The sequence below is a fragment of the Alosa alosa genome, chromosome 22, assembly GCF_017589495.1.
Source record: "Alosa alosa isolate M-15738 ecotype Scorff River chromosome 22, AALO_Geno_1.1, whole genome shotgun sequence".
Classification (NCBI taxonomy): Eukaryota; Metazoa; Chordata; class Actinopteri; order Clupeiformes; family Clupeidae; genus Alosa; species Alosa alosa.
Window position 1 is genome coordinate 29368334 of NC_063210.1, and position 25000 is coordinate 29393333.

A 25000-nucleotide genomic window follows, 5' to 3' on the forward strand; every position below is an offset into this window, starting at 1 on the left:
GGTCATGATGGCTGGTGGAGCACTTGCTGCGCCTGAGTTTCAAGAGAGGAAGTACAGGCGGCGCTGAGCTCTCTTCGCCAGTGATGCAGTGTTGGTGGTCCAGGAGAGGTCTTCACTGATGTGCACCCCCAGGAATTTGGTGCTGCTCGCTCTCTCCACCACAGCACCGTCGATGGTCAGTGGCAGGTGTTGGGTGTGACCTCTCCGGAAGTCAACAACAATCTCTTTGGTCTTGCTGACGTTCAGCAGGAGGTTGTTGTCCCTGCACCACGTGGTCAGATGGTCGACCTCCAACCTGTATTGAGTCTCGTCGCCCTTGGTGATGAGACCCACCAGAGTTGTGTCGTCAGCAAATTTCACTATGTGATTGTTGCTGTAGGTTGCAGTGCAGTCATGCGTCAGCAGGGTGAAGAGCAGCGGACTGAGCACGCAGCCTTGGGGGGGCCCCTGTGCTCAGTGTGATGCTGCTTGAGGCATTGTTGCCAACACACATTACTACTTGGGGCCTCTGACAGAGGAAGTCCAGTAGCCAGTTGCAGAGGTAGGTACTGAGTCCCAGTTTGTCAAGTTTGCAGATGAGTTGTTGTGGTATTATGGTGTTGAATGCAGAACTGAAGTCTATAAACAGCAATCTCACATATGAGTCTCTTTTTTCCAGGTGGGTGAGGGCTGGGTGGAGGGCAGAGCAGATTGCATCCTCTGTAGACCGCTTGGCTCGGTATGCAAACTGGAAGGGGTCAGGGGTGGGGGAGAATGGCTTTGATATGTGACATGACAAGCCGCTCAAAGCACTTCATGATGATGGGTGTCAGTGCCACAGGGCGGTAGTCATTGAAGCAGGATGGAGCAGTTTTCTTGGCACAGGTATGATGGTGGCAGCTTTGAAACATGATGGGACGATGGCTTGCTTCAGGGAAGTGTTAAAGATGTCTGTGAAGACATCCTTAAGCTCCCCCGCAGTCCTTCAGCATACGACCTGGGATGTTGTCTGGACCTGTTGCCTTCACGGGTGTTGATAGCAGCAAGTGTCCTCTTCACGCTGTCGGCAGAGAGGCACAGGGGCTGCTCATGCAGAGGGGATGGGTCTTCTGTGGGCAGGTGCTGTTTTGTGCTTCAAAGCGAGCAAAGCGGTTCAGGTTGTTGAGCAGAGGGATGTTGCTCTCACAGCTCTGTGGCGCAGGCTTGTAGTCCGTGAGGGCCTGAATGCCCTGCCATAGGCTTTGTGCGTTCCTGCTGTCTTTGTAGTGGGTGGTTATCTTGTGAGTGTATTCCTTTTTTGCTTCCTTGATGCCACGGGACAGGTTGGCTCTCGCTGTTTTCATCAAGGGATATACCGCTGCGTCGACATTACTTCTGTGATTTGGAAAAAGCCCGTAAAATAGGGGTGTAAAGATTAACCGATAGGTATCGGTATCCGTTTTTAACGTGTAAGATACGGCTACATCAATACGTGAAGCCCCGTATCGGAATAAAACTGAAATGAACCGGTCGCTATATCGATTTACTTGTTACGAATCGGTTCACAACCTTTTCTGCTCGCTCAGACTCTCATTTACGTTGCAAGCAGCGCGTTCATCCCACTTCCTGTTTTGAAGCTACACGTGGCACGGATTTGTGGGTAATGCAGTTCGTTTTTGGCTACCTTCATTGCCCAAAGTTGTCAAAGGACCTCATTACCCATATATCTACTGCAACTTAAGCACGTGACAACTCGCACTCGGTCGTTTGTTTGACAATTTTTACTCTTTTGTTTTTCAAAGTCCAGCGCAATATTTAAACACTTACTATAGCATTCCTAAAAAGCAATGATAGTCTGTAGAGTAGCCTTATGTTTGATGAAGGGATTTCCTTAATGTTAAAGAATAATTTGGCCCTTGCTGCTAAAACGAACACAAATTACAAATTACTATTATTTTGTTCATATTCACTCAGACTTGTAGCATTATAGGTTTCTGCATATTAGGTCTACCGTTGGAACAAAATAAGCCCAGAGAGTTCATTGACATGTAGGCCTATTTTAGTCTTGTAGGCTATATGAGAAAAGGGGTTCACTCTTTATTACAACATCCCATTATTGACAACCCTCTATTACGACATACCGTTATTACGACATGCCTCTACTCCGACTTTTTTTAGTACCGCTATTCCGACATTACCAATCCTCATTTTCAATTTATCTCAGTTCCTGTATCCTATCAAATTCCAACATCCTAGATGCATGGATGAGCTGTAGTCATGTCATCTGCACCTGCAGCTACATCAACAATCCACCCGCCATCCCCTCCAAACAATGTTTTTCCCAATAATTGATATCTGCACACATTTCAGTCAAAACCTTAGGTGATTTTGAACTGGCCATGTGAATAAATGTTACACATTATATGTAAAACACAGGTAGCTCTCCTCATTTTATTCTCTAAGCTCTCGGGGGAAAACGGTCGGAAACTCCATGCATCAAACAAACTCTGTGCGTGCAAGCCACCTATAATAATTCATTAATGGCCGTCAATCAATGGCCAATTGCGCAAAGACGGGCGGAATTCTTGCTCCAGTAGCCTAAACCACTTCAGTGAACGTTCAAATAACCCCCAGAGTTCAGTGTCCATCAGGGTGTTCAAACTGGGTGTGCGATATATTCAAGTTGCTTATATTGCATTTTAGAGGACAATGATAAAGCCATGTGCAACGCATTTTGGCTTGCCAGCAGGTTAGATAAACTCAATTTACTACACAATAATGTAGGCTAGGAATATATCTTTTATATGTCATGCGTGCAGTTGTTGAATTGCACATAACATGCCTGCATATTTATTTAGTCTTCTTTCTCTCGACTCTAGGCTATCGCATGCATCATCATGGCCCTATAATTGTGCAAAGACAGGCGGGATATCCGACGCTCCTTTTACAGTAAACCACTTTACAACGAACGTTCAAATAACCCCCAGAGTTCAGTGTCCATCAGTCCCAACATTTAGAAAAACATAATTGAAAAGTCCAAGCGTGAATTGGGTGTGTTTTGATTTTGAGAGGGACTGGAGAAGGGCCGTATGTCTCACAGCAACTGTGATAACCTTGTTTCTTGAAGGCTATCCTAACCTCCAAATATCCACATCTAATGAGGGACAATAACTTAATTTTGTAAATTTTACCAAAACGACTAGTTTCGCCTTGCAGGGTCACATTTCATTTGTTGTCTTATCTTTTTTTATTCAAAACAATTCGTAGGTATCTATACTCTAGTATAGTCTAATTACCACCAGACACAAATAATCATCACAATCATAGGATAAATCTCTCTCTCTCCAAAATCTCTTCCACTGAGATGCACGCGCTATAGGCTATAATTTAGACTACCCGACATTTCAAATGTGACTCTCTAATCAACTTGTTTTAGCTCTTAAACACGAAAAATACAATGTTCAACGGAGCTGGTGTGTGTGAGGCGCACTCTTAAAGACGCGACTAACCTTACATTCGGTTACTAACCGGTTTCATTCGGTTGAAGTTATTGTGCGTAGGCTATTATAGAATCCAATCCTGTTGCCCCTGCTATTTATCAATGTAGCCTTTTATTGTTTTTTTGCCATGAATCGTCTGAGCTGTGATGAAATCGTGTGTTGTTTAAAGTTGGGACGATTACTGTAGGCCTAGGCTATACTACCCATATTGGAATAAAAAAAATAAAGGCCCACCCTAGGCCTACTTTGCAAAAGTCCACTCCGTTGAAAAATCCTGGCTATGGCACTGTTAATGACCTCGTGTCGGAATGGCAGGACGTTTGAAAAAAGGTCAAGTGCCGCTACTCCGACAATGAAAAAAAAAATGTCGCAGTAGTGGGACGCCTGAAAATTAATGTTAATGCCGCCACTTCGACAATTGGGGGCCGTGCACACGACGCCGGTTTTTGTGAAACCGGTGAGGTTTTGTTAACGGTTAAGCCTTGCATGTACACGACGCCGGCAGTTTAGGAGACTGAAACCGACAGCTTTTGAAATCGGCTTCCGAAGTGGGAACTTTTGAAACCGCCGGCTAACTTTCGCCGTGTAGACGCCTGTAGGTGCGAAGCCAGCAACTTTATGACGACATAGCCCCACCTCTCAACTCAGCCACGGCACTCGACCTGACATGTTGCTTGTCAAAACAAACCAAACCATTTATTTATCATATTAAAATGTTTTTCTTTCCCCTGTCATGATTTATGTGCACAATGTAGCCTATCAGCCTTTAGTGGCTAAGTTAGAAGCACATGTTAGCTTAACTTAGTTAAACATTAGCTTACTGCATGTTAGTGTTTTCTCCAGTGGTGCTCAGACCTAATGCAATGCGTAGGCTAAACATTTGAAATTTCACATAGCAGTCACATAACTTGAAAATGAACTTTATTAGTTTAACAGTTGAATTGAAAACCTAATTGTCTGTAGTCTCCTTATTTCATGCGATTGGCTTAACAAACTGTTTCAACAATGTTTTCTTCTACGCGATTCACGCGAAATTATCGTGAAGCTTCTGCACAGCGGCGCCATTGACTGGTCTGGCATATGCACTACAGCACATTTAGCCAGTTACACCTCTGTGTGTACACGCAAGGTTTTTTCTTGCCAGAGTCGTTAAAGCAGTAAGAGAAAATCCACCCGGCAGTGTCGTGTAAACGGCCTCTTAGACGCCAATGTCTAAGTAGCGGCATGTCGGAATAGCAGCATGTAACCATGAGAAAAAGCCAACAGTGTCTTAAGCACTGTTTTATTTTATTTCGGTATTGTCTTACCTCAACAATAGGCTACAGCTCCTTGAAAGCAATCAGATATAACTCTATAAAATCTATAAAGTCTCTAAAAAATTATTTTTATGTTGTATTTGGCTGCTGTGTTTGACTGAAATGTAGACTATTCTTTTTTCATTTTCAATACAGTATATGATACAAACCTCAGTTTAGATAATCATATTCACACATTTTTTTTTGCCTAATTGACAACCATGACCATGATAATTGATAATATAAAATGAATGTGCACCTTGAGCAAATGATAAAAAATCTTTCAGAATGCTTTTCATTCTTGAACTGCACCGAATTGCATCGAATCGAATCGCATCGAATCGTAATGAATCGTTTTTTATGAACATGTATCTTTTCTTGTATCGAATCGTGCCCATGTATCTAGATGCTAATCGTATCGTCTTTTACATGAGAGATTCACACCCCTACCGTAAAAGTCCTGGCAGGAAGCGATTACATCAACGTTTTTTGGTATATATATCCCGTTTTTAATATTTTTTTTCCGAAGTGTTTACAACTTAGTGTTAACTAATAATTGTTGCAAACTGGTACTACGAACAAAATATTAGTGCATTCCTGGATCTAACATCCTTATGCATGCTTCCTGCCAGGACTTTTACGGGCTTTTCCCAAATCACGGAAGTAACGTCGACGCAGCGATATAGTAGCAGATAGTAGAATCCATCAGACAAGTCTTAATTAAATAAACTCCTGGTGTATTTACAAACTTTTCAATGCTTTTCAATTGTTTTATGAGTAAAGAACACAGTTGTACTACTGTAGAAGTTTCGTACCATTCAGGGCATTATTAGTGGGGTAATTTACGAGATAAAAGTTGGTACCATTACGACTGCAGAAACTCATGAGTTTCTGGCCACGGCTGCCCCCATATATACAGATATGCTATACTGATAAAGTGACGCCTTGCTTCCCTTTTTGCCGATCTAAATGGTTCTAACTGCATGAATTCTTCATCAAATTAACTCGTTATGTCTATACTTCTGTCTAATATCGCTCATTTTAACAACATTAGAAGAAAACTGCCTATTCTGCATTGCTACACTAATCTCAAAGTCTTTTTCTAATAGAAGTTGAAAGTTTCAACTAGTCCACCTGTGACATCCCTAAGCATCTCTCCTCGCCGAGCTCACATCACTTTTCCAGCTGACATCACTAATCACTAGTCCAGCTGACATCACTAGTCCAGCTCACATCACTAATCACTATTCCAGCTCACATCACTATTCCAGCTGACATCACTAATCACTATTCCAGCTGACATCACTAATCACTAATCCAGCTGACATCACGATTCCATCTGACATCACTAATCACTATTCCAGCTGACATCACTATTCCAGCTGACATCACTAATCAGTATTCCAGCTGACATCACTATTCCAGCTGACATCACTAATCACTATTCCAGCTGACATCACTATTCCAGCTCACATCACTAATCACTATTCCAGCTGACATCACTATTCCAGCTGACATCACTATTCCAGGCGACATCACTATTCCAGCTGACATTTCAGACACACCTATCTGTGCTCACACAGGGACGCCTTGAACCTTGAAGAATTTTAAGTAGCACCTCGAGCCGAGAAAAAAAAATTGCAGTAAAAAGGATTTCAGTGGACTAGTCCAGCCTATTTCCACACAAATAGGAAGGCTGGTTCTATGTGGTTCTATGTCTACTTTCATTTGAATTTTTGCATGCGGTCACATAGTCTCTGCATGTAGTCGCGTAGCTGTAAGTTAGAGGAGTTAGAACAATAGTGACAAGTTATACCGTCTCTGTCACTCTCACACACACACACACACAAATAGGAAGGAAGGCTGTGGTTCTATAACTGCTTTCATATTGTGCATTTCCTATGGTTATTGTGCATTCTGTCACATAGTCTGTGCGTGTAGTGACGTAGCTCTGACCGCTAGTTTCATGTCCTCTCCTGGCAAGGGTTTTCCGCTTTAATGTTTCAACCCTCAGTGTATATCATGCTGAGGTGAGTTTAGCTTTTGGTGTCACTTTTACCTCATTTAAAGCCTATAATTGCAGCATGTTAATGACATGGGAACCGTAAAGACAAGTTTAAAATCAAAAGCCAGAGTTCACATGCGACAGAAAAGAAGCATATTTTTGGGATCTAGCGACGGAGAACTTTAATCACTGCGCACACACACACACACACACACACCAGGTGAACAAAGCACAAACCAGATCTTCATACAGGGACTCTCACAGAAGGTTGTGGATCGGAGTCTCGTACGTGTGTGTCTGTGTGTGTGTGTGTGTGTGTGAGAGTGAGTGAGTGTTTGTGTGGGTGAGTGTGTCTCTGGAATTGCAAACACACCGGACATTATCTCCATTTTTTAGAATGCTAAAAAAGTTAAAATATTTGAAGTGTCATGTGCTTTTGACCTATTTATGGAGGACTCATACTGTACAAAAACTCTCAAATACCAGCCTTTGATTTCTGCCATTGAGAACCTAGGATACAAATGCCAGCTCATTGTGTTAGTGTTTGGTAGCCAAGGTCATGTACATAGGTTGGCGGTCCGTGGACTTTGCATTGGGGGACTATATAGAACTAAGGCCAAGCAGCTAGTGAAGTACTGTTCCATATCAGCAATTATAGGAAGCATGTTTATTTGGAAGAGACCAGGCTTCCTATACCCCTGAATCTGTAAACTCATGATAGATTGTTGAACTGCTTTAATCTACTGGATTATTCAGAAGATTTGATTCCTAATGTAACTTGACTTGTAAAGTGGAATCGAATAAAGTATATAAAATGTGTGTGTAGGGGGTGTGTGTGTGAGAGCACCTTCCAACCGGGTCCTAGTGGCCCTCTGCCTGTTTTCTCTGAGTGGAATATAGCAGGGTCCTCATCTGGCTTATAATCCTGCAGGAGAGAGAGAGGGAGAGAAGGAGGGAGAGGGGGAGGGAGAGAGAGAGAAGAGAGAGAGGGGGGAGAGGAAGGAAGGAGGGAGAGGGAGGTGGGAGGGGAAGAAACAGAGAAGGGAAGGTAGAAAGAGAGAGAGGGAGGGGCAGAGAGACCTACCTGTTAGAACACTCATTACAGCATCTACCTGTTAGAACACTCATTACATCACTCATTACATCATCTACCTGTTAGAACACTCATTACATCATCTACCTGTTAGAACACTCATTACATCATCTACCTGTTAGAACACTCATTACATCAGTCATTACATCATCTACCTGTTAGAACACTCATTACATCACTCATTACATCATCTACCTGTTAGAACACTCATTACAGCATCTACCTGTTAGAACACTCATTACAGCATCTACCTGTTAGAACACTCATTACATCACTCATTACAGCATCTACCTGTTAGAACACTCATTACATCACTCATTACATCATCTACCTGTTAGAACACTCATTACATCATCTACCTGTTAGAACACTCATTACAGCATCTACCTGTTAGAACACTCATTACATCACTCATTACATCATCTACCTGTTAGAACACTCATTACATCATCTACCTGTTAGAACACTCATTACATCACTCATTACATCATCTACCTGTTAGAACACTCATTACATCACTCATTACACCATCTACCTGTTAGAACACTTATTTGCATCACTCATTGGTCATATCATCTACCTGTTAGAACACTCATTACATCATCTACCTGTTAGAACACTCATTACATCACTCATTACATCATCTACCTGTTAGAACACTCATTACATCATCGTCCTGTTAGAACACTCATTACATCATCTACCTGTTAGAACATTACATTCATTACATCATCTACCTGTTAGAACACTCATTACATCACTCATTACATCATCTACCTGTTAGAACACTCATTACATCATCGTCCTGTTAGAACACTCATTACATCATCTACCTGTTAGAACACTCATTACATCAGTCATTACATCATCTACCTGTTAGAACACTCATTACATCACTCATTACATCATCTACCTGTTAGAACACTCATTACATCATCGTCCTGTTAGAACACTCATTACATCATCTACCTGTTAGAACACTCATTACATCATCGTCCTGTTAGAACACTCACCACATCGTCCACCTGGGAGCGATCTGCTATGTCGATGGGAACCACTTCAGCCTCCTCCCATTCTTCTGGGGGAAGACCATGAGGCTGAGACACGGATAGAGAGATGGAGAAAGAGAGAGATGGAGGGGGAGAGATGGAGAGAGAGAGAGAGATGGAGGGGGAGAGATGGAGAGAGAGAGAGATGGAGGGAGGGAGATGGGAGAGAGGGATATATATGGAGAGAGAGAGAGAGATGGAGGGGAGAGATGGAGAGAGGGATATATATGGAGAGAGAGAGAGAGAGAGATGGAGGGGGAGAGATGGAGAGAGGGATATATATGGAGAGAGAGAGAGATGGAGGGGGAGAGAGAGGGAGATGGAGGAAAAGAGAGAGAGGGATATATATGGAGAGAGAGAGAGATGGAGGGGAGAGAGGGAGAAAGAGAGAAATGGAGGGGGAAAGATGGAGAGAGGGATATATATGGAAAGAGAGAGAGATGGAGGGGGAGAGAGATGGAGAGAGGGATACATATGGAGAGAGAGAGAGAGATGGAGAGAGAGAGAGATGGAGGGGAGAAAGAGAGAGAGGGATATATATGGAGAGAGATGGAGAGAGAGAGATGGAGGGGAGATGGAGAGGGATATATATGGAAAGAGAGAGAGAGAGATGGAGAGAGAGAGGGAGAGAGATGGAGAGAGGGATACATATGGAGAGAGAAAGATGGAGAGATGGAGGGGAGAGAGGGAGATGGAGGGGAGAGAGAGAGAGAGGGATATATATGGAGAGAGAGAGAGATGGAGGGGAGAGATGGAGGGGAGAGAGGGAGATGGAGAAAGAGAGAGAAATGGAGGGGGAGAGAGAGAGAGAGATTGAGAGAGAGGGAGAGAGATGGAGGGGAGAGAGGGATATATATGGAGAGAGAGAGAGATGGAGGGGAGAGAGAGGGATATATATGGAGAGAGAGATGGAGAAAGAGAGATGGAGGGGAAGAAAGAGAGAGAGAGATTGAGAGAGAGGGAGAGAGAGGGATAGAGAGAGATAGAGGGGGAAAGAGGGATAGATGGAGAGAGAGAGATGGAGAGACAGTTTGTTATTAAAAGAAGAAATACGGAAAGCACAGTACAGGTGAGTGTGTGTGTGGGGGGGCATGTGTGCATCGTACGGTGGGTTGGGGGCATGTGTCCATCGTACGGTGGGTTGGGGCATGTGTGCATCATATGGTGTTGATGGGGACATGTGTGCATCATATGGTGGGTTGGGGCATGTGTGCATCATATGGTGTTGATGGGGGCATGTGCATCATATGGTGTTGATGGGGGCATGTGCATCATATGGTGGGTTGGGGCATGTGTGCATCATATGGTGTTGATGGGGACATGTGTGCATCATATGGTGTTGATGGGGGCATGTGCATCATATGGTGTTGATGGGGACATGTGTGCATCATATGGTGTTGATGGGGGCATGTGCATCATATGGTGTTGATGGGGGCATGTGCATCATATGGTGTTGATGGGGACATGTGTGCATCATATGGTGGGTTGGGGCATGTGTGCATCATATGGTGTTGATGGGGGCATGTGCATCATATGGTGTTGATGGGGGCATGTGTGCATCATATGGTGTTGATGGGGGCATGTGTGCATCATATGGTGTTGATGGGGACATGTGTGCATCATATGGTGGGTTGGGGCATGTGTGCATCATATGGTGTTGATGGGGGCATGTGCATCATATGGTGTTGATGGGGGCATGTGCATCATATGGTGTTGATGGGGACATGTGTGCATCATATGGTGTTGATGGGGGCATGTGCATCATATGGTGTTGATGGGGGCATGTGCATCGTATGGTGTTGATGGGGACATGTGTGCATCATATGGTGTTGATGGGGACATGTGTGCATCATATGGTGTTGATGGGGGCATGTGCATCATATGGTGTTGATGGGGACATGTGTGCATCATATGGTGTTGATGGGGGCATGTGCATCATATGGTGTTGATGGGGACATGTGTGCATCATATGGTGTTGATGGGGGCATGTGCATCATATGGTGTTGATGGGGGCATGTGTGCATCATATGGTGTTGATGGGGGCATGTGCATCATATGGTGTTGATGGGGGCATGTGCATCATATGGTGGGTTGGGGCATGTGTGCATCATATGGTGTTGATGGGGGCATGTGCATCATATGGTGGGTTGGGGCATGTGTGCATCGTATGGTGTTGATGGGGACATGTGTGCATCATATGGTGTTGATGGGGGCATGTGCATCATATGGTGTTGATGGGGGCATGTGCATCATATGGTGTTGATGGGGGCATGTGCATCATATGGTGGGTTGGGGCATGTGTGCATCGTATGGTGTTGATGGGGACATGTGTGCATCATATGGTGTTGATGGGGGCATGTGCATCGTATGGTGTTGATGGGGACATGTGTGCATCATATGGTGTTGATGGGGGCATGTGCATCATATGGTGTTGATGGGGGCATGTGCATCATATGGTGTTGATGGGGGCATGTGCATCATATGGTGTTGATGGGGGCATGTGTGCATCATATGGTGTTGATGGGGGCATGTGTGCATCATATGGTGGGTTGGGGCATGTGTGCATCGTATGGTGTTGATGGGGGCATGTGCATCGTATGGTGTTGATGGGGGCATGTGTGCATCGTATGGTGTTGATGGGGGCATGTGTGCATCATATGGTGTTGATGGGGGCATGTGCATCGTATGGTGTTGATGGGGGCATGTGTGCATCGTATGGTGTTGATGGGGGCATGTGCATCATATGGTGTTGATGGGGGCATGTGCATCATATGGTGTTGATGGGGACATGTGTGCATCATATGGTGTTGATGGGGACATGTGTGCATCATATGGTGTTGATGGGGGCATGTGCATCATATGGTGTTGATGGGGACATGTGTGCATCATATGGTGGGTTGGGGCATGTGTGCATCATATGGTGTTGATGGGGGCATGTGTGCATCATATGGTGGGTTGGGGGCATGTGTGCATCGTATGGTGTTGATGGGGGCATGTGTGCATCATATGGTGTTGATGGGGGCATGTGTGCATCGTATGGTGTTGATGGGGGCATGTGCATCGTATGGTGTTGATGGGGACATGTGTGCATCATATGGTGGGTTGGGGCATGTGTGCATCATATGGTGTTGATGGGGACATGTGTGCATCATATGGTGTTGATGGGGGCATGTGTGCATCATATGGTGTTGATGGGGGCATGTGTGCATCATATGGTGTTGATGGGGACATGTGTGCATCATATGGTGTTGATGGGGACATGTGTGCATCATATGGTGTTGATGGGGACATGTGTGCATCATATGGTGTTGATGGGGGCATGTGTGCATCGTATGGTGTTGATGGGGGCATGTGCATCATATGGTGTTGATGGGGGCATGTGCATCATATGGTGTTGATGGGGGCATGTGCATCATATGGTGTTGATGGGGACATGTGTGCATCATATGGTGTTGATGGGGACATGTGTGCATCATATGGTGTTGATGGGGGCATGTGTGCATCATATGGTGTTGATGGGGACATGTGTGCATCATATGGTGTTGATGGGGGCATGTGTGCATCGTATGGTGTTGATGGGGGCATGTGCATCGTATGGTGTTGATGGGGGCATGTGTGCATCGTATGGTGTTGATGGGGGCATGTGCATCATATGGTGGGTTGGGGCATGTGTGCATCATATGGTGTTGATGGGGACATGTGTGCATCATATGGTGTTGATGGGGACATGTGTGCATCATATGGTGTTGATGGGGGCATGTGCATCGTATGGTGTTGATGGGGACATGTGTGCATCATATGGTGTTGATGGGGGCATGTGCATCATATGGTGTTGATGGGGGCATGTGTGCATCATATGGTGTTGATGGGGGCATGTGCATCGTATGGTGTTGTGCATCATGATGGCGTTGATGGTGTAATCATATGGCATTGGGGCATGCATCATATGGTGTTGATGGGGGCATGTGTGCATCGTGATGGTGTTGATGGGGCATGTGTGCATCATATGGTGGGTTGGGGCATGTGTGCATCGTGATGGTGTTGATGGGGGCATGTGTGCATCATATGGTGTTGATGGGGACATGTGTGCATCATATGGTGGGTTGGGGCATGTGTGCATCGTATGGTGTTGATGGGGGCATGTGTGCATCATATGGTGTTGATGGGGGCATGTGTGCATCATATGGTGGGTTGGGGGCATGTGTGCATCGTATGGTGTTGTTGGGGGCATGTGTGCATCGTATGGTGTTGTTGGGGGCATGTGTGCATCGTATGGTGGGTTGGGGGCATGTGTGCATCGTATGGTGTTGATGGGGGCATGTGCAATGCAGCCTCATGACCATCAATTTAATATTTATTTATTTTTTCGTTTTTTACACTGAGATTGTGCAACATTCACAGGAAGAGGAGGCGTCTTTTTGCCGCATTGTGTGTCTAAAAACTAGGCCAAACATTGCCAGCCTGGTACTTCATACAAGCCGGCATATTGCGGAGCCAGGACCAAACAGCAAAATGAAGCATGACGTGCAACATTGGGTGTGAAATGAAAATTATGAAAATAAAATGTGATATAATGAATATAATGAACAGAAAGCCTCTTCAATGTGCTTAATCGCCATGTAGGCTAGCCTGTTAATCAATGTGCTTAATCGCCATGTAGGCTAGCCTGTAAATCAAATGAATGTATAAAAATAAAGTTGTGTGTCATGTTATTGAAGGAGAATAACGTTGCTCGCCCCTGAAGATGAGTCAGATGTAGGCTACAGTTAAGTTATGTTGGCCATTTATATACAAATGCTTTATGGATGCCAGAAACTGCATAGCCTATTATACTATGACAGTTTGTAAAGGTAAAGCCTGCCATCGCAAGTGTTGGGCCAGGTCCATAGGCTATATATGCTAGTGTTTCTGTGTTCCATTGTTGGGCCAGGTCCATAGGCTATATGCTAGTGTTTCTGTGTTCCAGTGTTGGGCCAGGTCCATAGGCTTTATGCTAGTGTTTCAGTGTTCCAGTGTTGGGCACGGTCCATAGGATATATGCTAGTGTTTTAGTGTTCCAGTGTTGGGCCAGGTCCATAGGCTATATGCTAGTGTTTCTGTGGGCCAGTGTTGGGCACGGTCCATAGGTTGGTGGTGTTGGTGTGGGCCAGTGTTGGGCCAGGTCCATAGGCTATATGCTAGTGTTTCAATGTTCCAGTGTTGGGCCAGGTCCATAGGCTATATGCTAGTGTTTCAATGTTCCAGTGTTGGGCACGGTCTATAGGCTATATAGGCTAGTGTTGCTGTGGGCCAGTGTTGGGCACGGTCCATAGGCTAGTGTTGCTGTGGGCCAGGTCCATAGGCTAGTGTTGCTGTGTTCCAGTGTTTCTGGAGAGAACGCTGGATTCAGTGAGACCTGTGTGAGAGTAGAATATGGCAGGCTATCTCTATCTCTAACAAGCTCATATCGAGAAGAATAACCGTGGACTATGGATAACTAGCTCATATCGAGAAGAATAACCGTGGACTATGGATCTCTATCTCTAACTAGCTCTATTGAGAAGAATGCATGATGGAAATAACGTTAGTTGTACTGTCACATTTGATTAATCTATTATTTGTGCTGGGGTTGGAGGAAATAACGTTAATTGTAATGTCACATTTGATTAATCTATTATTTGTGCTGGGGTTGGAGGAAATAACGTTAGTTGTAATGTCACGTTTGGTTCATCTATTATTCACGCTGGGGTTGGAGGAAATAACGTTAGTTGTAATGTCACGTTTGGTTCATCTATTATTTGTGCTGGTGTTGGAGGAGCTGGGAACAGTACAGCGTGACATGAACTTATTATTTTCTATCCCTTCCTTCCCTTAAACTCTCTTTCCAGTGTTGGGTTTAGTGTTGTGTTAGTGTTGAGGTCCTCTGGTGTGTATTTATCCTATATAAACTTTTCACTATACGATTACCGTATGCTCTGGTGTGTATTTATCCTATCTAAACTTTTCAATACACGATAACCGTACGCTCTGGTGTATATTTCTCCTATATATATGATAACCGTACGCTCTGGTCTATATTTATCCTATATAAACTTTTCACTATACGGTAACCGTATGCTCTGGCGCATACATGGGCAACATACGGCCCGCGGGCCACATCCGGCCCGTGTAAGGTCCGTGAAAGAACAATAGTCAAGAGCCTAGCATAGAGATAATGCATGCAAATCAATATTGTTGTTTTTATTTTGAAAGCGACTGCTATTTGTACGCCCATACATTTGTGCGTGGATGCATATGACGTAAACACCCTCACTGATGTGCTGGTGAATAGAATTTATGCTTTCTGCATTAACAATGCAGTTGCCTTTACGCCGGGCGTAAACCTTTTAAAGTTTTGTGTCTCTTATGTCTGCGCCGCTACCAATCAAGAAAGGTTGTTAGAACGAACTCCTACTGCTGCTCGCTGGCTTATACGGGCGTTCATTTCAAAACGTTACTGGCAGATAGACAGTTTACAATCGGATAACCCCGTAATTGTAACCAAAATATGTCTGAGTTTATTTTCAAAGCTTATGTTAGCTTAACTAGTATGATGCTACTACCCACAGGTTGCTTGAAGCAGCCGCTCAACACACAGAGCGAAGTTCACCAATCACAGTTATGTGCATAAAGTTAAAGCAAAAACATAGCCTACATTTTTAAAATAGTTTTCTTTGTGCATGTTGATTAACTAATGACAGCCTACTATTGTCTGCTCCACATTTTCGTAGTCTAATTCTGCATAGAGTTAATTTAATGATGGTAATGATTTAATGATGAAATATTGCTGAGTGTTGATGAAAAGGTGGCACAGGCCTCGGTTGTACTGACTCCTTCACATTTTCATGACCTAGCCTAATTATATAGATATTGTAGTACTTTTTTTATATCAGTCTTTGAAAACTGAAAAAAATGTCAATGTCAAAAAATCATTTTCGAGAATGAGGATTAAATACTGGACATAGATTAAATATTGCTGTTTTTCCTTTGTCTCCCTCATTTTCAAGAACATTTTCATCTGTTCTTACGACTAGTAAACAAAACCATATCATTTACTTAATGTTAAACAAGAACAGAATAGAATTGAACAGAATTGAGTTCAGACTTGAGTTCGGTATTTTGAGTCCGGCCCTCCTCAACAGTCCCAGTTTGTCATGTGGCCCCTTGGGGAAATTAGTTGCCCACCCCTGCTCTGGCGGTTTGATTCTGGGCAAGGGTATTTCTGTGTTTAAAAGCTGGTGCAGGGCTTAAAATTCATTTTTCAAAATGGGGGGGGAATTCCCCCCTTAGGTTATTCATGTAGGGGGGATTTACACAATTTGGGGGGGAGGGGGGGTCGATTCTGATACCAAGTCAAGAATTGCGATTTCAATACTTCGATACTTTTTAAAAAAAAGTGTTTGATTTTGGGGCCCCCACCACCCTGACGTCATCAGTAATATATACTGTAGTGGGATCATTCACAACAGTGGACATCCTAGATTCTGCTTGACTCTCTCCACACACACAAACACACACTGAAAATGATAGCTTATGTGATATGTTTCTATAATATATTTTTGAATTCATATAGAGTGTATTTATTTAATAATGCATTTTTTAAAGTATAGCATTTTACTAGTAATTACTACTAGCTAAACATATTTAGTCATTTGAATGCCTCATATTGACGTTTAACCTATAACACTTAGGCATATCTTTAATGTGGTGTGTAGGTCCATTTGAGTGCACATTGGCAATGAGTAGGTGTAATTGAGTGCCTGTCACTTTAAGAAAATACCTGAGAGTAATTCTATGGAGTAATTAGCCCCCCTTCAACCTGACGGTTTTAGGCTGTAGTCGCTAGTGAATAAAAGTTGTGCATAGTGCGGTATGTGTATGCAAATCATTATGTTTTCTATGTCATTAGATACAATAAATGTTGACATGTCGAAGACAATCTTTCTGGGATCAAGTGTTGACGTGACCTGAGCTAGCAGGATAGTTACCAAGGAGCTCTTTCCAGATGTAAAAGTTTGCCATGGTAGCGTAGCCTATTTGCGTAAGCGCAAAGTGGTTCTCTCTCTCTCTCTCCGTGTGTGCGTGTGCGCATTATGATGGCTAGAGTTGCGGGACTTGAACAAATTATGCGCAATACCCGCAATCCCGCAGTGAAATTTAAGCCCTGTGGTGTTTGGTTGTGGTGATTCTGCAGGTCTGCTTGTGCCAACTTTTATAACCTGTGTCTTCAGACAATATCTGAAGGCCAAACATAATTTGTTTACTTAAGACATAATCTGCCTAACAACTTAGATTAGGGGCAAAGGTTCTATATGTCCAATAGGGAAGACGCTAGTAAAAGATTGTAGGTCCGTTAGAAAGGCCTCGTCGAGGGGTGTTACTTGCAGGCGGGCAGCACAGTGTGTGTGTGTGTGTAAGCATTAGGAGAGGCTTACGTTGTGGCTGGTTCCCATGTCTGGTTTATGCCAAGTCTCAATCTTAATGAAGAAATCATCCTTCATATATTCATTCTGAAGAAGACAAGAGAGAATCAATTACACACACACACACACACAATCATAAAGAAAGAAATCATTCATATATTAATTCAGAAGATAACAAGAGAGAATCATACTAGAGAGAATCATACTAGTTACACACATACTAGTAAAGGTACACATATTCATATTCATACGGAACCATTTAGGTGGAGGACGTTTAGGTACAGGATGTTTAGGACGTTTAGGTACAGGACGTTTCAATACAGATGTGTACTAAATATACTAACAACCGTTTAGGTACAGGACATTTAGGACGTTTAGGTACAGGACGTTTCAATACAGATGTGTACTAAATATACTAACTACCGTTTAGGTACAGGACATTTAGGACGTTTAGGTACAGGACGTTTCAATACAGATGTGTACTAAATATACTAACTACCATTTAGGTACAGGACATTTAGGTACAGGACGTTTAGGTACAGGACGTTTAGGTACAGGACATTTCAATACAGATGTGTACTAAATATACTAACTACCGTTTAGTTACAGGACATTTAGGTACAGGACGTTTAGGATGTTTAGGTACAGGACGTTTAGGTACAGGACGTTTCAATATAGATGTGTACTGAATGTACTGAATGCAGTCTAAAACAGTAATCATCATTTCGGACATGTCTGACAAATAAAGTATTATCTTATGAGTAAGTGTGTGTGTGTGTGGCAGTAAGACCTACCGTAACAACTGGAGATGATGAGACACCAGGCGCAGGAGGAAAAAAGAGAAAGAGTGTGAGTTTATTCATACACACACACTAACACCATCAAAACACACACACTAACACCATCAAAACAAAGTCTGAACAGCTGTTTACTAACTGGCTCGAGGACCAGAGTAAAGAAATCAAACTAAACAATCCATACTCAGCAGAGCTCCTCAGCAGAGAGGTCATGAAGGTCATTTTGACAGACAGGGTTGTACAAATTCCATCATTAGCTATGTTTTGCTCGTTGTTTTAATTTTAATGTCAGTTTGGCATGATATCATATCCTCCAAATCGAAGTATCACCGGTAGCTTGGGAAATGACTGAATCTATCTATCTATCTATCTATCTATCTATCAATCAGATCCCTGGGGATCAATAAAGTATCTATCTATCTATCTATCTATCAGATACTCCAGACCTTTGAATTTCATCTTGGGGATCAATAAAGTATCTATCTATCAGATACTCCAGACCTTTGAATTTCATCTTGGGGATCAATAAAGTATCTATCTATCTATCTATCTATCTATCTATCAGATACTCCAGACCTTTGAATTTCATCTTGGGGATCAATAAAGTATCTATCTATCTATCTATCTATCAGATACTCCAGACCTTTGAATTTCATCTTGGGGATCAATAAAGTATCTATCTATCTATCTATCTATCTATCTATCTATCTATCAGATACTCCAGACCTTTGAATTTCATCTTGGGGGTATCTATCAATCTATCTATCTATCAGATATCCAGACCTTTGAATTTCATCTTGGGATCTATCTATCTATCTATCTATCTATCAGATACTCCAGACCTTTGAATTTCATCTTGGGGATCAATAAAGTATCTATCTATCTATCTATCTATCTATCAGATCCTCCAGACCTTTGAATTTCATCTTGGGGATCAATAAAGTATCTATCTATCTATCTATCTATCAGATACTCCAGACCTTTGAATTTCATCTTGGGGATCAATAAAGTATCTATCTATCTATCTATCTATCAGATATTCATTCATTTCTCATATGTTTTATATAGAGTCACCACACTGCCACCTGTGGTTGTATAGAGTAACCTGTGGTAGCTCTGTACAAAACATATTGATGTCAATGGTGCATTTTGCCCATGTTCAGGGTGGAAAGTGAAAAAGAAAGATTTGCATAAGACAAGTCAAATTGGTGTTTTTAAAAAGAAAAGATCATGGAGAATAAAGAAAAAAATATTAAAAATCTTTGTATATTCCCACAAGGTGTTTGGGTGCTCTGAAAATGAGAACCAAAATGATTTTTTAAGACTTGTAAAGTCTGCTGTTCAGACCCTGAAGGAATTTATTTTCTGTTCATTGTTTTTTGTGAGAGTGTTTCTACTTATCTCAGTAAGGAAAATAAATCAAGAGCCTATGTTGAGTACAAATATGTCTTCTGAAGGCTTAAACAGAGCACAGCCAAAAACTCCAATAAAATTTGTATCAACTTTGAGGGACAGCTATGGCCATGCAGGATTATCCAGACCAAACGTGACGATTTTGCTACATACTATTCCTATTATGTACCAGCATGCAAAATGTGAGCCTCCTACATGGTTTAGTTCTTGCGCTGTGAGCTTGTGAACTTTGACAAAAAAAAAGAGGCCGAACAAAATCGACACCCCCTCCCCTGTAAAACTGGCTGTATCTTGGAAAGTATTGATCTTACATAAGAGTAATTTTACAGTGTGTCTCCTGGGTAACATAGGTACACCTGGTATTTTTTTCAGAATTTTTTGAGACCTAAGTGCGTGGGCCCTGGTTGAACTGACATGGAATGACCCCCACAGTAGAGCTCCTCAGTATAACTCTTCAATATAACTCTTCTATACTCCTCAGTATACTTCTTCAGTACAGTTCCTCAGTAGAGTTCTTAAGCATAGTTCCTTAGTATAATTCCTTAGAATAGCTCACCATAGTAGGTTGTCCATTTGTCTGACTTTTTAAACATGCTTATCTAAATGCATTTGTAAGTCTGACTGAATCCATTTAGATAAGCATGTTTAAAAGTCAGACTGAATCCATTTATATTATATATTGGGCTACATCAAGCAGCTACATTAGTGACAACAAGGCAGCCGTGGCCTACTGGTTATTGGGCTACATCAAGCAGCTACATGACAACAAGGCAGCCGTGGCCTACTGGTTATTGGGCTACATCAAGCAGCTACATTAGTGACAACAAGGCAGCCGTGGCCTACTTTTATTGGGCTACATCAAGCAGCTACATTAGTGACAACACACCAGCCGTGGCCTACTGGTTATTGGGCTACATCAAGCAGCTACATTAGTGACAACAAGGCAGCCGTGGCCTACTGGTTATTGGGCTACATCAAGCAGCTACATTAGTGACAACACACCAGCCGTGGCCTACTGGTTATTGGGCTACATCAAGCAGCTACATTAGTGACAACAAGGCAGCCGTGGCCTACTGGTTATTGGGCTACATCAAGCAGCTACATTAGTGACAACATACCAGCCGTGGCCTACTGGTTATTGGGCTATGAGTTAGTTACTGGTTAGGGCTTCATGCTTCCCCAACCAGTAGGAAATTTGGTCTCTACATTTATCCCAATCTGTGAATTAGTGAAACACACTCAGCACACAGTGAACACACAGTGAGGTGAAGCACACACTAATCCCGGCGCAGTGAGCTGCCTGCTACAGCGGCGCTCGGGGAGCAGTGAGGGGTTGGGTGCCTTGCTCAAGGGCACTTCAGCCGTGCCTACTGGTCAGGGTTCAAACCGGCAACCCTCCGGTTATAAGTGCCAAGCCCTAACCGGTAGCCACGGCTGCCCCAGTGCCCATGAGTGCCCTTGAGCAAGGCACCTAACCCCTCACTGCTCCCCGCCCGCTGTAGCAAGGCACCTAACCCCTCACTGCTCCCCCGGCCAGTAGGAATGGCTTAAGTGCCCCTGAGCAAGGCACCCAACCCCTCACTGCTTGAGCAAGGCACCAAACCCCTCACTGCTTGAGCAAGGCACCAAACCCCTCACTGCTCCCCGAGCGGCGCTGTTGATGCAGGCAGCTCACTGCGCCGGGATTAGTGTGTGCTTCACCTCACTGTGTGTACACTGTGTGCTAAGTGTGTTTCACTAATTCACGGATTGGGATAAATGCAGAGACCAAATTTCCCTCACGGGATCAAAAGAGTAGATATACTTATACTTCTGAAAGTGTGTGTGTGTGTGTACTCACTGATGCGACTGTACGGGTAGGCGTTCTGACAGTGTGTGTGTGTGTGTGTGCGTGTACTCACTGGTGCGAATGTACGGGTAGGCATTCTGACAGTGTGTGTGTGTGTACTCACTGGTGCGAAAGTACGGGTAGGCATTCTGATAGAGTGTGTGTGTGTGTGTTTGTGTGCTCACTGGTGCGACAGTATGGGTATGCATTCTGACAGTGTGTGTGTGTGTGTGTTTACTCACTGGTGCGACAGTATGGGTATGCATTCTGACAGTGTGTGTGTGTTTGTGTGTGTGTGTACTCACTGGTGCGACAGTATGGGTATGCATTCTGACAGTGTGTGTGTGTGTGTGTGTGTGTGTGTGTGTGTGTGTGTGTGTGTACTCACTGGTGCGACAGTATGGGTAGGCATTCCAGGCTTTTTCATGGAACACGAGCGCTCCCTCAGGAGCAAACATCTGGATGAAGCCGGGCACCTTACTGGGGGCGAGACAGCATGGTCAGGGAATGGCAGGTGTGTGTGTGTGTGTGTGTGTGTGTGTGTGTGTGAGAGAGTGCTTCTCACCTGTGTATGTGGTAAATCTTGTGAGTGTACTGGCCCTTCTCTCCGTCCTTCTCATAGGGCTCGTTGCGGAGGATCTCGATGCCCTCGCCGCCCCCCGTGTTGTTCTTGCTGGCCTCCGCCACCGAGTACAGCTGCCCGACCTGGTACTGAGGGGTCGCGTGGGGAACGGGAGCATTACATAACAACTGAGGAAACTACTCACTATTGTGCATCACAGTGGGGAGAATAAACAACGCCAGCCGCGGTCAACACAGTTGGTACAAAAAGCAGATACAAGAGCGACATGCAGCGCTAGCGCCACTGCCCAGTGATTGTTGTTGCAACATGCAGGTGTCCGGCTAGTCCACACACACAAAACGATTGTGTAAATGCATCACATTTAAGATTGGGTCTATACACCTTACCTCTTCAACAGAACATGGCAACAGCACTTGGCTGGGGAGAACACAAAATACAGAAAGGGATGACGTTAGAATAACGGGCTCGGCCGCTGCTTAGCATTATAACGTCAACAACATCGGTTAGCTAATAATGACCACCCTGTCCACACCATCTCCCCGCTAGCGCTCCCATAACGGGCATGAGCCGCCCCTCTATGCGACTTCACACCAAATCCTCTGAGCCTTTCCTGGCACGATTTATTTTCTCAGCCATTGAGGACTTATATGCGTAATACGATGTATATTTATCAAGATACTGTATGCAGCAAAGAGCGCACATATCTGCGCATTGGTCAGCGGAACAAAATATCAGATAGCGTCCAAGCTAGCTAGCTAGCAAGGAGGCTAATATGTATGTTAGCCAATGCTAGCTCGCCAAATCACTGCCAGAACATTACTGTGGGCGATTATGTAATATTGTATACACCTAAATTAATATTTGCTCGTGGTTTCAGTTGTGCACAAGTGTGAATGTGAAACACACTTAAAACAGTTACAGTTATGTACTCACTATTCCTTGACGAGTACCATCCTGATTCAGAACAGAACGGTACATCCAACAACAGAACCCAGTCGCCGGAAATTGTACAAGCGCGTTCCCAATACGGGCTGTACGGACATGAGCGTCAACGCGCGCGCGCGCACACATACACACGATAATAACATGTGTTGTTAAATTAAAGATAATTTAGAATCTAAGGAGAAGTATATTAGGGCTGGGCAAAAAAACAAATCGATTTTAAATTGAGTTTTTTATTCCAATCGATTTGTTTTTATGAAAAATGTCTAAGGGCGTACTCACACTAACGGTGCGTTCATGTGCATGGTTAAAACATTTTCCCAGTGATAACATCATCAGTCACGTTGCTTCATGTGGGAATAACAAGTAGGCTAGTAAACTGGGGAAATTTTACTACTTGCCCAGTTGGGGGCTCGTCGTCACTTTTGTCATCACGTTGTTGTTTGTTTGTAGTCCATGTGGCCTTTCATGTCCAACAGTTAATGTGAATGCTGTTTTTGTTGCTTAAAAGCTGCATATCCTTCTTTCACAAGCGTCTTACAGCATATTTTTAAGCAAATACAGTTGTTGGACGGGATTAGTTGGATGGGATTAGTTTTACGTGGAGATGTGGGGTAAAGTCATTATTACCAGGGGTTTTAGTTCTGTCCAAATGTGCCATGTCAGTAATTATACGGAGAATATCTGTAGAAATTACGACGACTTTTACCTTCTGTAAAACTGTCCGGAACAAATACCTTGGGTAAAATGAATCCCGTGCGAATACGACCCCCTGTAAAAATGTATGTAGATATTCTGTCATATCCTAAAACATAGTTTTCCGCGTTTTGTTCTTTTGAAGATGCACTCAGTAATAAATAATGCAAGGCAACCACGGGGTTTTGCCTGGTAAGGTAAAGTATAGGATACTAATGTTATCGACAAGGAGTGTGAATTTGTGTGATATCTTTCAGCTGCTGCAGCCTGTAGAATACCCGAGTCTCACCACAAACATTTCATTTAAGCCTACAGTTGTCCTTGACATATCACAAATAAACTTGAACTTGACACTGAACTAATGAGTAAACATTACTCAGGACATGTTGCATGTATGAATCAGTGTCATGCTTGGTCCTTAATTAACTCACGATTAATGCGTTAACGCTGGCAGCCCTACAACAACAGACATCAGTTACAGCTAAATCAATTTCCGCAAGGCAGACGTCAGTTACAGCTAACTTAAAGCAACACCAAAGCACTTTTCCTGTCGCACGCACGCTATTTGTTTATCCAGCACTGGCTTTGGAAATAACGATGTATGTATGATATATTGCGACATATCAGAAGCAAGTCAAATTTGTAATTTCTTATGTCTCATTCCATCAAACTACAGATCCGCTACCCGATCTAGCAAACTTGCATAGTGCGGTTATAGCCGATAGAGAGTCGCGAAGAGAATGCAGAAGTGCCGTTCACCCTGTTACGAGTTGATGAAACACTGAAACTATTTTGGAAACAATATTTTAAGGTACAAAAAACTCTTTGGTGTTGCTTTAATTACAATTACAGCAAGGCAGACGTCAGTTACAGCTAAATTAATTACAGGTTAGGCTGTTAGCAAGGCAGATGTCAGTTATATCTAAATTAATTACTGGCAGTGTTGGGGGTAACAAGTTACTGTAATTTCGTTACTTCATAGGGTAACAAAATAAGGTAACGCATTACAATTTAAATTTCAGTAATTCCTGTGTTACTCACAATATCTGTAATAGGCTGCATTGGCTTATTGTTTCCATGATTGCTTATTTAAAATATAGATTAGCCTAGATACATTATTTCATAGAGATGTGCGTAGTGTAGTCATTTCCAATGGAAGAACAAAATGATGAATGAAGTCCAAAGCTTTACTGATGTTAAAGCACACACACATAACGGTAAAATAAAGCTCAACAAAAGGTAAATTTAGCAAAGGTGACAAAATTAATATAGGTTATTGTTAGGCGTGAAAGTACTGCAGGCCTACTAGGCTACTTTTAGCTGACCAGTACCAAATCTGAAATTGCAAATATTAACAATGTAGCCTAACTCTTTAAATGTTGCACCCTGGTTAGAGACCT

At 43.2% G+C, this 25000-nt stretch overlaps 1 protein-coding gene across 1 annotated transcript in view; it reads right to left on the bottom strand.

Moving 5' to 3' along the window:
* The window catches only part of pitpnbl (phosphatidylinositol transfer protein, beta, like), a 29233-nt gene extending 6241 nt beyond the window's left edge, over positions 1-22992 (bottom strand). The window contains exons 1-8 of the mRNA XM_048232737.1: positions 22896-22992; positions 22349-22379; positions 21945-22090; positions 21768-21859; positions 18136-18143; positions 17354-17428; positions 8865-8948; positions 7606-7683 (exon numbers count right to left, since the gene is read on the bottom strand). Of these exons, the coding sequence (XP_048088694.1) occupies positions 7606-7683; positions 8865-8948; positions 17354-17428; positions 18136-18143; positions 21768-21859; positions 21945-22090; positions 22349-22379; positions 22896-22915 (534 nt within the window). The 5' untranslated portion in view covers positions 22916-22992. The remainder of the gene's footprint in view (positions 1-7605; positions 7684-8864; positions 8949-17353; positions 17429-18135; positions 18144-21767; positions 21860-21944; positions 22091-22348; positions 22380-22895) is intronic.
* Between the last annotated feature and the right edge of the window lie 2008 nt (positions 22993-25000).